The sequence below is a fragment of the Phoenix dactylifera genome, chromosome 1 (genome assembly GCF_051530095.1).
Source record: "Phoenix dactylifera cultivar Ajwa chromosome 1, Ajwa_hap1_PhDact_Kaust_v1.1, whole genome shotgun sequence".
Classification (NCBI taxonomy): Eukaryota; Viridiplantae; Streptophyta; class Magnoliopsida; order Arecales; family Arecaceae; genus Phoenix; species Phoenix dactylifera.
Window position 1 is genome coordinate 40551121 of NC_143190.1, and position 16590 is coordinate 40567710.

A 16590-nucleotide genomic window follows, 5' to 3' on the forward strand; every position below is an offset into this window, starting at 1 on the left:
TGATCGAGACAACTAGTCTATGATTAAGAATTATCTTGTTGTTTTTGTTTGCATCAATTTCTTTGCTACTTGGTGTGCGATCTCTTCCTGTGGTAATGTCTGAGATGGATGGAGGGAATGGAGCTAAAACCTTTATGCATAATCATCTGGATTTTCTTTACTCAATTATATACTGATTGCATATACTTGATGTTTGATGTTAATTTTTTCTCTATGGGCTTTTGAGATGAATAGTGGGAATCAAAGTAGACACCTTTCAAGAATTGATTGGCTCTATTTGTTTTTGTCTCTGTTCAAACTTGTCAACAAGAGTTTCTCAAAATAAATGGAACTAATTGATCAAAGCCTTTTTGCAAGGTTGTTCATATTGAATTTTGTGGTCACTGGTTGGTAAGTTTACTGGACTTTACTATATCATACATGTACAGTTGTACTGCTATTAAGCTTACCTGTCTTTTGTTGTTCGGGTGTTTAAAAGTATTCTTTTTCTCTGCGAAGTTGCAACTGATGTTCTTGAGGTATTTACTTTGATGTATTCACGGTTTTCAGATTTTGATTATTTCTATGCAAGTGGTTGGTATTTTAAACTATTCTTTTATTTGAACTTTATCTTTTTGTTATTTTAAGCTGTTATGAGCACGGAGTTTCTATCACCATGTTATATACCAAATTATTTGATTCTATATGTTGGAGCATTGGGTGAGCTAAAAACATGGCATTCATGTATTTGAGTAGGAATAGTTTGGCATCTCTGTTCAAAGTTCAAACTCCCTAAACTGGAATATGTCATGTCTGATGGCCATCTAATTGCCTCATGTGGGGTGATCAGTCTCCTTAAGAAAGGATCATATTGAATTCAGAATTAGAGGCCACATTTTGCATTTTTGTACTTTATCTAGAATAGTTAGAGGTTTCCTAATTTGTTAAAGAATTATTTGGTTTTTATTTTAGAACTATTTATATGAATTGCAAAATGCATGTAGTAATACTGCTTTAAAAATATTATAGTGTCATTAAAATTAAATATTTTGATATTTTGTAATACTTCAATATGCTGCTATAAAACCTTTGGTTACTATTAATGTTCGCCGGACCGGTACCGATACCCGTACTGGTCGGCATTCGGTACGGGTTGGTATCGGTTCAAACCGAGTCGAACCGGGTTCCATCCGATTCTGGCTGGTTTCAGTTAGGCCAATCAGGTTTTGGCCCCTATTCCGTCTGGTTCCATCCGATTCCGGCCAGTTTCAGTCAGAGCCAATCAAGTTACGACACCCTAGGGGCTGAAACCATTTTCTACTACCGGTCCGGCCGGGTCGGCTCGATTCGGGTTGAACCGGCCGGTTCAGCTTTTCTTGGTTACTATTGAAAATTACATATCTGATGCTATAAATTTTGAGTAGTTGTATCACTTATGTAGATTCACTGGAAAACAGAAACAAGTAAAAAAATCTCTGGAGCTCACATGGAAAACATCTTAGTATAAAAAGATAATCCTAAATAATCCATTATCACCGATATTGGTGCGAATACCAATGCCAGGTCACTCGTCACTTGGGTCTACAGGCGTCGCAGGAGGATGGTCCAGCCAGTTTGATTTTATTTTGGAGTGATTTGATATTATTTGGGCTTATTAGGGTATTTTGTTATTTGACAGTGTTTAGAGCTTATTTTGGTATTTTGTTATCTTTGAGGATCTTTGTGAGATTAATTTCTTTTTAGGGGTCTTTTTGCATTTTTCGGATTTATAAATATGTTGGATCGTATACCGTTTAGGATATGCTATGAATGAAATTGTGATTCCTTTCTTTTAGCTCTGGCGTGAAGCCCTGAGCAAGGCTAGGTGCAAAGCCTAGTTCTTTCTTCCTCCTCGCTCTCTCCTTCTCCATTTCTCATTCTCTCTTTCTTCCCTCCCCTGCTGTCTGGCATCAGCATTGGTATCAGAGAAGGGCATCAAAAGAAATTTTCTGGGCTGCTGTGACATTGTTCTTCACGTGAGGGCTCAGACTTTTCACATTTGGGCGACTTCTTCCTTAGCTGAGAAAGGGTTCCAATCCCTCCTTCGTCTGAAGCGTTTTGCCATGTCCTCCTCAGTGGGTGTCCTGTGGGGATTAGGCCTCATAGAGAAGCAACACCAAAACAATAACAAAAAAAAAGAAATCCTTCCTTTCCGTGGACAACCCCTATTCCTCCCCCCATCCCCTCGTTCGATGCCCCAACGCCGTTGCGAGGTTCGCCGCCGAGAGCTTCAATCGTGTGCCCCACGATCTGACGGAGGAGACCTCCCCGAGCCACTGGCCAACTGTGGCCGTGCTTGAGCAAGGAGGACGTGCTCGGCCCCGGCCGTGTCCTTGTCGCCACCGCCCGTGGCCAGATTTGGGAGAGGAGCTCGGCCACCTCCAACCGTCTTGCCCCATGCACCAATCACCGCGGAAGTCGGCGTGGCTGACAACAGTAACCCGCGAAGGAGAAGACCTAGTGGGTATGTATTGGGTTAGCGGAGTGGGTTGCGCTCGTTAACCCGAAGCCACTCAGCAAAATAAAAAGAAAAAAGAGACATACGTGACTTGCATGTGACGGACCCATAACGGGTTATCGGAGCGGGTCATGCCCGATAACCCAAATTATAACGGATCCGAGTTTAAAAAAAAACCCTTACCTGTTCATCTTCTTCCTCCGATCGCCCGCAGCACCACCGCCACCTTTGCCTTCTTCCTTCGATCGCATGCAACACCACTGCCGCCTACGCCCTCGTCGGGTCTGCCTCCATCGATGCCGCTTCCGTTTTCGCCGCTTCCGTTTTCGCCGTTTTCGCCTTCGACGCTTCTGCCTCCGCCTTACCGCCGTCGTGAAGCTTCTCGGAACCCTTGACCCATCACGGGTTCCCGCCGCCAAACTCTGCCGACCTGAGCTCTTCCACCGCAAAGCTCCGCTCCTCTCTCACCTTCCTTCTTCCGCTGCTTCCTTTTTTTTTTGAGGGATTTTCTTCCCTTCCTCACAGATCTTTGCCTCCTTTCCGAACCTTCCCCTCTTCAACAATAAGGGTCGGAACCTAAGACCACCGCCTGCAACTATCCACCCCCACCGTACCCCTCTCCCCCTCTCTTTTCGAAACCAGAGGGATCGGTACCCTCTTCCCTCTCCACGGTTTCGTCCCCACCGCATACCACCATCGCCGCCCCGCCACCCCTTGCAGGCCCGCCCCCTTCTGCCGCACTCTGCCCCCTCCTTCGTCTTCCCCGTTCGCCCCTTCCAACCCCTTTTTCGTCCCACTCCTTGTCATCAAGCCACCGCACATCACCCTCCCCCCTCCCTCCCAGTTCTTTCTCATGGGCCCAAGTCCTCAAGCCCGTGCCACCACTGCAGAGCCCAATCCAACCCCCCTGCAACCCCTTCCCCCTTCTTCATTTCACAAGCCCAACGGGCCCAACCGCACCACACCCCCCTTCTTTTTTTCTCGGGCCCGACAAGCCCGTTTTAACATCAGCCCACATGCTCCCCCCCCCCAAAAGCCTCTCATCCGCAGGCTTGTTTCTCTCCTTTTTTTAGCTCGCATGCCACTCAGGCCCTACGAGTTGCCGAGCTCCAGGCCGCCGACATGCTGTGATCATACCCGATTTGAGCCATTTGACGAGCCTACTTACTGCGACCGTGCTTCTGATTGTCATCCCCAACCTAGGTTAGGATTCTTCTCTTATTGGAAAAAAGCTATTTGCTCGTCTAAACTCCGCATTGATGAACTCTTATATGCTCTGTTGACTTATTTTACTATGAATTTCACACATACACCCCAAACAACCTGAGAAACCCTTGTAGTGGCCCATTTTCACCATTAACTGTAGGGTTGCCTAATCTTTGGGAGTTCTTCGAAGCACCATGTTATCTAGCAGCACACGGAAGACTGGCACTATTTGACTGCAATTACTCGCTTTCACTTATTACGTGATTCCCTGCTTGATTTCATTTGCTAAAATTAGCTTTCTATTTATATTGAGCATATACATTGAGCTCTAGGTATTACTTTCATGCAGTAGGTCTACCTTGGAACCACCACTATCTTAGCATTGTAGGGCCATGCACCTTTTCACACTCATTATATGCATCTTCATAGTAGTCGTATTGTTTCTTAGTTAGAATCCCAACTTGCCATGGATCCTAACATCGAAGCCTTGCTAAAGGTTGTCCAAGACTTGACCAGTGTCCACCCAAGCCCATACCCGATTAGACTCAGCTGAGGCTTTTCTTCAGAGAATTATGGGATCTAAAGAAGGTAGTGCCTCCCATTTGGAAGGCCTAGAGATCAAAGATGAAACCATAGACTACCTAGGATCTGTTCGACAGGCCCACTTTGACACTAATCCTTTCTCAAGCCGTCCACCAACCTGCCTTCGTCACAGAGGACCGGGTCCAGTCCATAATGTCGATAGGGGTTATCGCCACAATGTAGAACCTAGAGAGCCTCGTGACCATGATGAAGATGTGATGAAAGGCATTTGGGTTGAAGCCCTCACCTTTGATGGTCGCCTTGACCCAAAGGTCTTCTCAGACTGGTTGCATGAAATGGACCACTTCTTTGAGTGGTATAATTTGTCTGAAGAAAAGGTTCGGTTTGCCAGAATGAAGCTCATTGATCGAGCTAAGCTCTTCTGGCAAAACACTGAACAGCTCCTAGATAGGAGACGTCAACCTGCCATAACTGATTGGATAGAAATGAAAGAAAAACTTAAGAAAAAATACTTGCCCTTTAGCTACCAAGATGATCTCCTTGACCAATGGAATAACTTGAGACAAGGCCCCCGTTCAGCTACGGACTACATTGCCCAATTTGATGAATACATGATGCGATGTAATGTGATCAAAGATGAGAGGATGGTTCTGAGCCGGTTCCGAAGAGGTCTTAATGATGAACTTAGGAAGGAACTTGTCCTCTGAGAGGTGTCTACTTTAGACTACGCATATACATTCGTGCAGAACTATGAGTAGGTCTCCAAGTCCATGTTTGTGAGGCGCTTTGATGATCGGGGCACTTCCACTAATCCTCATTCTTCGGGGCCCAGACCTTTTGTGGGGTCCTCTGTCCCTAAAACTCCTACCGCCTCTGTCCTAAGCTGAGACACTAAAGGCAAGAGAAGTCTTGGTGAGCCTCCCAAACTATATTTCAGACTTTAGTGCTACAAATGCCAAGGTTTTGGTCACGTTACCTCCCAATGTGCTAACAAATCTCTCGTCATTGCACAGCAAGAGCAGAGAGGTGACACAGATGACTTGGAGGAGCAAGTCTATGAACCAAACATCGATGACATTCAGAACATTGATAAGGAAGCATGTGATGAAGGACCTGATATCCTAGAATGCATCCGCACTACACCAATATCATTTACACCTTTAGAGAGAGTTTGACTAGTCCACCATGAGTGTAGTCAAATGTGCACTCACACAACCCAAAAAAATTGATGACTGGAGAAAAACCTCGATTTTTCATACTTATATTAAGTGCAGAGAGAGATTGTAAGGTCAATATCCTCCAACATCGTCTTCCGCCTAGGTTTGACTCCCGTTCCCCAACCACAACCCTATAAGGTCTCTTGGATTGACACAACTTCTATTCACATCAAAGAAAGATGTCTTGTGCCTATTCACGTCTTTTTTTACAAAGATACCATATGGTGTGATGTAATCTCGATGGATGTAGGACACCTAATTTTGGGGAGATCTTGGTTGTTCGACCTTGAAGTCACCATCTATGGTCGATCCAACTCTTGTTCTTTTGTGTTCGAGGGCAAAAAAGTTAAGCACAATCCTTTGCCACCCAAGGCACCTGATAAGAACAAAAAAATGAAGTGTCAAAGGATAAGGATCTCCACATCCTGTGTCCCACTGAATTTGAGCGGAAAGTGTTTAGTGATTCTTTGATGTTCGCTCTACTTGTCAGAAAAGTTCACCGGTACAATCATAGTGAACACACCCGTAATTGGGATTCAATCCTACCTGTAGCACAATTTGCATACAATAATTCAGTCAACAGATCCGTAGGCATGAATTCATTTGAGGTACTGTATGGTTATACAGCTAGAAAACCTTTAGATCTCTTACCTATGTCATCACATGTTAGGATTTTTGAGTCTACACATGCATTTGCACAACACATTCATGAGTTGCATCAGAAAATCCACAAGCGCATTCATGCAAGTAATGCTCAATATAAGATGCAAACTAATTCTCATGCTAAGAAATTTCAAACTAAGGATTATGTAATGAACCGTATTCAGCCTAAGCGGTTTCTTCCTGGAACCGTTAGGAACTTGCAGGCTCATAGTGCTGGGCCATTTAGGGTGTTGCACAGGGTTGGCACCAACGCCTATGTCCTTGACCTCCCCTCTGATTTTGGTATTAGCCCGACTTTTAATGTTGAAGATTTGGCTGCTTACAAGGGCCCACCAACAATCCCCAATGATCCTTTTGTTGAGCTATCTCTTGAGCCCGATGATTCCCTTATTATTGATTGCATACCAGCTTTGATTCATTTACCCCTTCACCGAGCGCAACAAGAGCACATTGATGCTATTTTAGATGATCAAACAATTTTTACTAGTGATGGAGGATCCAGCGCTTCTTGGTTCGTTGGCGAGGAAAATTGGAGTCCAACTCTACTTGGATCACACTCGAGGAGCTTCAGCGGGTTGACCCAGACCTATTGGAGTACTACCAAAGCTACACCGAGCCGTGCTCATTGAGGTCGACTTCTTTCCACCTGGGAGGGAGCTGGTGCGGACACCAGTGCCAAATCACCTATCACTTGGATCTACAGGTGCCGCAGGAGGATGGTTCGGACAATTTGATTTTATTTTGGAGTGATTTTATGTTATTTGGGCTTATTAGGGTATTTTGTTATTTTTGAGGGTCTTTATGAGATTAATTTCTTTTTAGGGGTCTCTTTACATTTTCTGGGTCTTATAAATATGTTGGACCATGTACCATTTAGGGTATACTATGAATGAAATTGTGATTCCTTTCTTTTAGCTCTGGCGTGAAGCCCTGAGCAGGGCTAGATGCAAAGCCTAGTTCTTTCTTCCTCCTCCCTCCTCTCTCCTCTATTTTTTTCTTCTCTCTTTCTTCCCTCCCCTGCTGTCCGGCATCAAACATGTTAAATTTCAATAGTCCTCTAAGATATCTTGTCACTGGGTGCTGTCTTGGGAGTCATAGGTGTTGTTGCTAGGTGCCTAAAATGGAAGATACCATTCAAAAGTGGCCCAAGGCCCATTCAAAAGTGGCCCAAGGCACTAATGATAAGGAGTGCATATATAACCATTCAAATATATGTAGCTCGAAGATGAAGTGTTGATATAATGCTGGCCACAAACTTAGAGCATTACATGCATTTACTCATGCCAAATGCTAGTGCAGTTAATGCCCTTAAAAGGGGTTGCTGATTTTGGTACCATAACAATTTCTTTTATATATCATCTTTTCATCTATAATCTTACATTAGCTGCAATGCATGCGAGATCTATTTTACTCATGTTTATGTTTGTGTGCATTTACTAGAAAACTATATTTAAGTGGGATAAACTTGGAGGAGGTCACATGTTTGACAATGGCAAGTTTGGTGCTCTTGAGAAAACTAGAAGTGTGACTTCTTGTGCTTATTGGTGTAGATTTTGAGACTTCTTTTTGTGGAAGTTGTTGGGGCTTGTGCCTAAGTTTAGCGTGAGGCCTTTTTCTCCAATTTTTATTATCACTTATCAAGATTCTTATAAGGCCATTGCAGTCATGAACTTCATGGAATCCCTTATTCTCATTCCATAATAAATGGGGTTCCATATAGAGGGATCCACTTATAAGGCACCAACAATGAGAAAGTATTCAACATGTATCAGACACTAACCAACCAATTAGGATAAAACTCAGCCATATTTTATTGTTGCTCGTCGTCATGGTTTGTATAGGTAGCAGACCTTCAGCCTATGGTGTGAATGTTTTCATCGTACAAGTTGATAACAGGAAGTTTCACTTTCGTTGAGCTTGTAAGTGTGACTTTTCTCCCTCTCCCTTCATCTGTAATTTTCCAATCATGCTGCTCCACTTTACAAAATCAATTGCTGCAAGAAGAAGAAGAGAATGAATTTCCTAGTTGGAAACTGACGAAAACAAACCAGCTTATAGAAACCGAGATATGATGTCACAGAAAACTGATGCCAATCTAAGAAATTTATGTTCTAAACTTAATATTCCCAAATAAAGAAGGCATATTTTTACAAAGTATCTCGATCGTTACTAGCAAATGATAATCTTTATTATATGCATTCAAACACCTGCATTGCTTCCAAATTTATATGATCAATAATTGCTAGAAACCACAAATCTTAATGGTTTGAGCTACTTTTTTTTTCGTAGGGTACAGAAGAAGATCTCCAGAAAATAGTTTCCTGCGGCATGGTTATAAGACCTTCTAGCGATCATGGATGTAAAGCATACTTTTCTAGTAATCTGTTGTAGGCTAGTAGCTTAATTTTTTTTTCACGATGTTCTTATTTGAAATCTTTTTGTGCCGGAATAAAACTGCACCTTTGCTGATAAACCATTTATTAACTCATTGGTGGACTCACATGCACCACCATTTTAAGCAGTTAAGGATTCATGCAGTTCATGCAAGCTTTTCTTCATTGGTGTGGTATTCTCACTTGCATTTACATTGATGTTCTATTCTGTATAATTGATAAATCTAATAGTACTACCGACCATCTGGAAGTATGATGGTCCCATCTTCTGAAGAAAAGCTTCCATTCATTTTTTATGTTTAATATCCTTCAGTTGAAATTCTAGCAGTGAAGAAACCAGGCTGCTTTGGATCTGGCATTGCTGCACTATAACAAGTAAGCATAGGAATAACATTTGCTTCGGTGGGTCAATCAGTGGCATGCTCTTGCACACGCATTATTGCCATGTGAATACATCTTGCTTCCGCATGTCTGGGACATTCATCAGCTAATTATGAATCTATAAGCTCCGACCACTTACCGTCTTCCATAACTTCCATGCCTGACAATTCTGTCACACTATTAGCTGATAAGTTATAACTAGATTTTGTTTTAGGAAGAAAAGGCAATAAAAAGGTATCGATCAGCTCTGACGCTCACACAGCCTAAGAAATTAAGAGAGTTGCCAATGTTGATTAAAGCCGGCATCTCTTTCCACTTATAATCTCTTAAAGCAACATACGAAAGCTAAAGAGTAAAGACATCAGACATCATCCAAGAGAATGTTGCTGGCTTTCAGGTCCTTGTGGACAATTCACAGCCGAGAGTGCTTGTGAAGATAAAGAAGTTCGTGCTATTCATTCAATGATGTGGAAGCGCTTACCCCAGTCTAAAAGAGCTCCTCTGGTTGAGTCCAGGCAACATCAAGATAATGTGGGACAGAATTTACACAAATTGATGAAGAGGATTACAGAAAGTTGAAGAGCTGAAGTAGTTTGTTTATCTGATAACAAACCATAGAGGAAGAAAGAAAACCAGGCTTTCGTTTGGCATGTATTCATAGATGAGTATCTTCTCTTCTTGAATGCTGCAACTCAAAAGTCTTACCAAATTCCTATGCTTGGCTATAAGCTGAATTTCATTCTCAAACTTATTAGAATGGAAAGAAAGCCTTTTAACTGCTATCTCCTGCCCCTCTGGCAACAGACCTGGAATAGGTCATGGAAAGCAACCCAATGTAACAACTACATCAAAAGAATTTTTATTTAAGCCACACATTGAGAAGTATAATTCAATTATGTGCTTTGTTCCTCAAAATCTTCTTATCAATATCATTTACCTGCAATTTGAAGTGTTTTACTTGATGACTTTATCTATCACCTGGATCCCCATCTGATTTCTTCATATTGTTAGTAGATCATTACACATTGCTGTTCATTCTACATTAATGGCTAAAAAAATATCCGTTAAATGCAGCTCAAAAATCATAGAAACTACTTGCATTCTGTAGAGGTCTGTGATTGCTTTAGAGCGTCGTAAGTAGTCTGCATCTTGAAAAAAGCGACACTAAAGAATTCCTGAACAAACTCTATGTGGAAACTATGAAGTCATAAACCAAGGTACCTCACTTAGCAGTTATAACAATATAATTGCTAATTTTAGGGTGGAAAACTTGTTTTAATTTTTCATTTGCTTAGACATGGTTAATTGATACAGATAATGAAGAGAAGAGGGTGGTAATTATAGTAATTTCAGTGGAAGCTGCATTCATGGCACTTCTATTAGGTGCCTTGATATGGTACCATTAATGGAGAAAGGCCAGTGTTCAATGTTCTCCCTAATATTTGTTAATTAGCAATTGCAGGAAGAGAAGGGACATGCTTGAAGAAAGGCTCAGATTGTTCTTCATTCAACATCACTATCATATCACAACAGCTACAAACAATTCCTCTGTCTCAAATAAACTAGGAGTGGGTGGTTTTGGGCCAGTTTATAAGGTAACTGACCTCCTAGACCAACAGGGCTAGATTTGTAGATTGTTGGCTTCTTTTTTGATGCAACAGGTTTGAAACTATATAGTTAAAAAAAAAGCATAATAATGTGATCCCACTTTTTTCAGTTCGCAAAAGCATATAAGGTTTTAAGGATAGCTCTCTCTACCACTAGATTACAAGCAGCTAGTAGATGCCTAATCAGGTAGAGTATTAGTGTGGATAATATGAAAATTTTAACTGTTGATGGATGATTTTTTTTTTGGGGGGGGGTGGGGTGGGGGTGAAAGGAGATGAGGCTGTCAAAAAGTTCAGGACGAGTGGTTTGAGGAGTATAAAAATGAGATTGCCCTTATTTCTAATCTTAAACATTGAAACTTTTCAGGCTACTTAGCTACTGCGTACGGAATAAGATACTGATCTATGAGTCCACGACCAAAAAAAGCTTGGATTATTACACATTGGGTTTGATCATTAACAACCTAATTCCATATCAGCTTCTTTATGTCAACACTAATTGCTATTTTTGAAGAATTGAAATATATATTAAAATCACGAGCAGATCCAGTCATAGGTGGAGAGTTATATTGGAGGAAGCATTTCCATATTATTGAAGGAATTGGCCTGGGGCTTCTCTATCTTCCACAATTACTCCAAATTTATTCATAGAAATCTGATAATCAGCAACATACTTCTAGATAGTGGCATGAATCCAGAGATACCTGATTCAGGTTTGGCCAGAATTTCAAGCACAAAACAGTTGTTACATTGAGGGCTGGGTTCAAGGAAGATTCACCTTTGAGAGGTCATACACAAAACAGTTGTTGCATTGAGAAGCATGTAAGGTCGGTTGAGGTAAATTGATCCCTCAAATTGCATAGAGTAACTAAATCCACTTGTAATTGACACTGGAGAGAAATAAAGGCTACCAGCTGTAGTCATTTATCGAACTTGGTGCGCGGCAGGTGATCCATGGCAGGTTTGCTTGAGAAATGCAGTCAAAGGGTTTTTGGTATTTCTAATGCATACATATGTAATTTTGTCAACTAATGACGATTTTATTATGCGGCAGCACTGTCTGATCGAGCGAATAAAAAAAGTAGAAAATTTGGATATCATGTTAAGAAACAGAAGCAGGAAGCAGCAAGGGGAAAGTTCTTATAGAAGGAATATGTCTCTCTTGTAGATGGTGTGGTGAAATGCATTAACAATAGGGAATTTAATCATAACAATGGTTAGGATCATGAGAAACAGAAAAATAGAACATCCATTGCTTGGTTATCCTTTTGCGGCAAGTGATTAGCTTGACAGGGGCCAGGTTTGCTATTTTCTATTGTGTTCCTGAAGTTAAACGAGCATGGTGTTTCAGCCCTGGTCCATGGTGCCCTGGAACTTGAGGTTGGAAATCTAAAGAGCTCGGCAAAGAAATCTTGGCCACAGAAGGAACATACGAAGTATAATGTTCAATGCACCTATATGCATCCAAACACCTTTCTAATGCCAAGTGTCCGCACATCCCTGATGATTTGAACTATGATTTCATTCTTTGTTTGACTATTTTTTTTTTCTTATCTCTTTTGTAGGTAGGCTATAGGCAAAGATCTCCAGCAGATTGTTTCCAAGATATAACACACATATTTGAAATCTGTGCCTACATTGAACTGAAACCTTCAATGATGAACCATGGACTCACTTGCGACTCGCACAATTACACAGGCACCATCATTATCAGGAATTTACGATTTTGCAACTCATTCAAGCTTTTCTTCGTTGGTGGTGTTCCCACTTGCATTTAGGTTGATGTAATAGAATTACAAAACTGAAATTGTACTACCGACCATCTGGAAACGTGATTGTTAGATTATTTGGAGAACAGCTTCCGTCCATTTTTGATGGTAAATCTCCTTCGGTTGCAATTCTAACAGTGAAGAAACCAGGCTGTTTAGGATCTGGAAAGGCTGAACTTTCTTTAGCAAGCATAGAAACCACATCCGACATAGTGGGTCGGTCAGTGGCGTTCTCTTGCACACACATTAGTGCCACATGAATGCATCTTGATATCTCATGTCTGGGACACTCATCAGCTAATGCTGGATCTATAAGCTCCAACCATTTACCCTCTTTCCATAACTCCCATGCCTGACACAATTCCACTAATTAGCTGATGAGAGAACAACTTGATGTTTTTGAGATAGGAGAACAAATGGATGTTGCTCTAAATAAAAAAAAAGGAGGCAATAATGATAGTATTTATAGGCTTGGATACTTACAAATCCTAGGAGGTTAAGAGAGTTGCCATATTGATGAAATCCAGCGTTTCTTTTTCCACTTACAATCTCTAAAAGCAGGACTCCAAAGCTAAAAACATCAGACTTGATAGAGAAAAGACCCTCTGCAGCATACTCTGGAGACATGTAGCCGCTGAAAAACAAAATTAAGCCATATATATCTCATTTGTCAGTAACAACATTGCAACCCTGCTGTCTTATGCATTCGTAAAACTGGAATATACTTACTATGTGCCAACTATTCTGTTTGTGTTTGCTTGGGTTTCATTTGAGGCAAAAATTCTAGCCAGGCCAAAATCAGATATTTTAGGGTTCATATCTGCGTCCAGGAGAATGTTGCTGGCTTTCATATCCCTATGGATGATTCGCAGTCTAGAATGCTTGTGAAGATAAAGAAGGCCTTGAACAATCCCTTCAATGATGTGCAAGCGCCTGCCCCAGTCCAATAGTGCTCCTCTGGCCGCATCTAGGTAAATTTGAGATGACATGATTTAGAACCGTCATAGATTACCCGAGAGAGTAACGCAAAAAAGTTAATATAGCGAGTTACTAGCGATAACAAACCAAACAGGAAGAAGTCCAAGCTTTTGTTTGGCATGTATTCATAGATCAATATCTTCTCTTCTCCTTGCATGCAGCAACCCAAAAGCCTCACTAAATTTCTATGCTGAAGCTTGGCTATAAGAAGAACTTCGTTCTTAAACTCCACCAGTCCCTGTCCTGAGTGTGCAGCTAGCCTTTTTACTGCTATCTCATGCCCCTCTGGCAGTTGGCCCTGAAATAAGGCATATCTTAACTCGGGAGATATAGATAGAGCGAACTTGCAAAGTTGTTTTCATATTTCAAGCTAAGAGGACAACACTAATGAAACACCTGGGGACAATTATGGTTTTTACCAATTAGCTTAACACAAACCAGTGATACAACAGGTCCTGAGTTCAAAATGAGCTCAGTTTGAAACAGGGATGTGCATATTTACCTGTCACCTACTTCTGTTAACTGATCTCGTTCATCCTTAATTAGGATGAAGACTAGTAAATTCTGGTTGATCCTACACGGATGATGCAAATAATGGTAGAAAGCAAGATAATAACAAAGGCACGCTGATGGGGAAAATATCTGGTCTTTAGGAATTCCTATTTTCTTATGGTAATGAGACTGGTTCATGAATCTTACCTTATACACTGGTCCAAACCCGCCCTCTCCAAGCTTATTTTCAGCTGAGAAGTTGTTCGTGGCATCTGCTATGCGAGAGAAATGGAACAACGAGAACTCTGGACCACCCTTGTCCTCACTTTCCCCAAGGTTAATTGCTATGTCATTGCTCATTGTGAATAAAGGTTGCCCCTCATACGGTCTCTTGATTCCTAATTTGTATGCCCAAAAAAATGTTTTTGTTTTAGCTATATGTGCCAAAGTAATGTAACCCATAATTTTGTGCAAACTTCACCTCTTCGCCGTCTTTTTATCCTCAGATAACAAACCAGCAAGCATAAAATGAACAATGTGAAAGATGTTGCTACAGTGATAATAATCAAGAGATGCCTCTTCTTCGTCTTTTGCCCTGCATTTGAAAGAAAGACAATTTTATCTGCTTATATCATTTATTTCAGTGATGTTCAAAATCAAACCAAGCTTGAATTAGCTACCATAAATGATCAATCTAAAAAACGTTTTATTTTGAAGTAAAAAATTTGGTCTGAAGCCTATTGTTCAAGTCAACCTTGTACCTCCATATGCTAACTCGGAAGCATTAGCCATTTGCTTTGTACCTCCAGATGCTAACTCGGAAGCAGCAAGGCGAAGATAAAGAGTTCCATCTCCAATGTCCGTGTCATTTTCCCGCAGATTTTTAAGGTCCCCGTACCACAATTTACAGCCTTTGGAAAAATCATATGCATTACATGAGCAGTTATTCAAACAGGCGATTTTACATTCTTCAGGCTTTCCAATATACAAATCAACCGGATCTGCGGGAAACTTCATATGGCCCATGCCAAGAAACGCATCCTTCTCTCCTCCAGTCTCGTTGCATTGCAAGCTGGTTTTTCTGATGCACCCTTGGCTCCAATCTGCATTGTTCGAATCTGCCAAAGACGCTGGCTCAAAGCCCTCCAAGCAGCGGCAGAAGGGCGACCTTTGGTCATTGCAGACTCCAAAAGCGCCGCATCGATTGTACACCTCACACTGGGTTCTTGGCTGAGACCAGAACAGGATCCATTCTTGAGTGTCCTCCAGCCATGTCATTTTCTGGATTTGCCCTAAAAGATCTATTATAAACCTTGTAATGATGCTTTCATTGACGTGGTATGTGAAGTATGATTCATCGTTGTTGGTAACAAATTCATAATTCATGATGCTAGATTCTGTTAAGTCTGGAGCAAGGCTGAATTCCCGGCCGTTCCAAACCCCACTTGCCCAGGAGATATTCCCCTCCCGCCAGGAAAAGAGTTGTGCCGTGCCATTGGGATCGATCCCAAAAGAAAAAACCCCAGAAGCAGGGTCGTCGAAGCTTTTCCATGAGGTCAGCAACTGGTTTTGCCTAATCCTCCGACGAAGCTTCATGCCAGGGAGGAGAGTGTCGGTAGGAGAATCAAAACTCTGCCAGAAGATCCGTGATAAATTATTGGCGTCCCTCAGAACAAGATTCCCTGAATCCAAGATGGTGAGTGCCGTGTTATTTGTTCCAGAACCAGAAGCTACTGTTGATGAACTCCCTCTGCCATCGAAGATCATCAGATCTCCGTCATCGCTGAGCGTAAGGAAACCGGAGGTATCGGTGATCGGACTGTCTCTATTTGCAGTCCATACTATAGTCTGTTCCGGAATCTGGTGATACCATATGCCAAGATAACGGTTGCTCGAACTGTTGGGGCTGAAGAAACCGAGTTCGAAGGTATTGTTGGCAGACACAAGTTTCTGTCCATCTCTCATGGATTGGGTTGACAGTAGAGTGTCTGTTGAGTGAGAGAATTCAGCTGAAAACATGGATATGAACATGAGAAAAAAAAGCACGGCACAGCTTCCTTTGCCGGCCATGATTGGATAAACGAAGGTGAGGCTCCGATACGAAGAGTAAGATACCTCTCTCACCGAAGATGGTGGGACGAAATGGGTTAGCGATAGTGAAATTTGATCATAAAAGTTGATAGGATCAAGAAGAGAAAAACAGAACAAGGAGAAAGACTTTTCAGGAATAAGGCGGAGTCAACGCGCTATCTTGGTCCTGGTCCATGGTGTCCCACAAACCAGAGGTAGGCTTGGTAGTGCATGGCCAATGATCCTAGATTGGGAAGGGGAGTCGGCTCCAACAGCAAAGGCGGACGACAAGGAGGCCCACTCTATAAGAAAAGGTGCCTCCTATTTTACTTCTTGCTCTTATGGACTGAAGCAACCAAGAATACGAATTCAGAAAGGAGTAGATATAACATATAACAGAAATATGATTATAAGTCTTTTAAATAGATCAAAGAAATATTAATTAGAATACAAGTCCTTAATTTAATCGGACATCACAACCCTGTGATCCATGCATCATAGCATGTGTAAAACACTGGTACTTAACGGCGGTCTCCGTCATGGCCGCCTCAGATGCGAGTATGCGACGAAGACTTCCATCTTCTCGCCAAGAGAAGTCTGGTACGTATGGAAAATGATTGGAATTCCATGCTCATGCGTGGAAATTGTAGACTACCGTCCAAGGGCGGAAAGCCCCGATTCTTTTTCCAAATTTCAAAGGTCCATTAGAAAAGTTCAACGGAGGAAGCTTGATGGAAATTATGCTATCCATGAAAACCGCTATGGTGTGGGCCCAAGTTGTTAATGAGCTTCTGT

General features: G+C 41.7%; 1 protein-coding gene and 1 long non-coding RNA gene across 2 annotated transcripts in view; one reads left to right on the plus strand and one right to left on the minus strand.

The window, feature by feature from the left end:
* The window catches only part of LOC149768661 (uncharacterized), a 99541-nt gene extending 87381 nt beyond the window's left edge, over window positions 1-12160 (plus strand). Inside the window, exon 4 of the long non-coding RNA XR_016395580.1 lies at window positions 12052-12160. This is a non-coding gene — a long non-coding RNA (uncharacterized LOC149768661). The remainder of the gene's footprint in view (window positions 1-12051) is intronic.
* Window positions 12161-12285: 125 nt separating this feature from the next.
* LOC149768663 (G-type lectin S-receptor-like serine/threonine-protein kinase At4g27290) lies at window positions 12286-16103 on the minus strand. Its single transcript, XM_089923547.1, has 7 exons — window positions 14487-16103; window positions 14207-14320; window positions 13933-14123; window positions 13321-13531; window positions 12985-13222; window positions 12739-12889; window positions 12286-12607 (listed from the first exon to the last, which is right to left on the minus strand). The coding sequence occupies exons 1-7, from the start codon at window positions 15793-15795 to the stop codon at window positions 12299-12301; spliced, it is 2523 nt and encodes an 840-aa protein (XP_089779673.1). The 5' UTR covers window positions 15796-16103; the 3' UTR covers window positions 12286-12298.
* Between the last annotated feature and the right edge of the window lie 487 nt (window positions 16104-16590).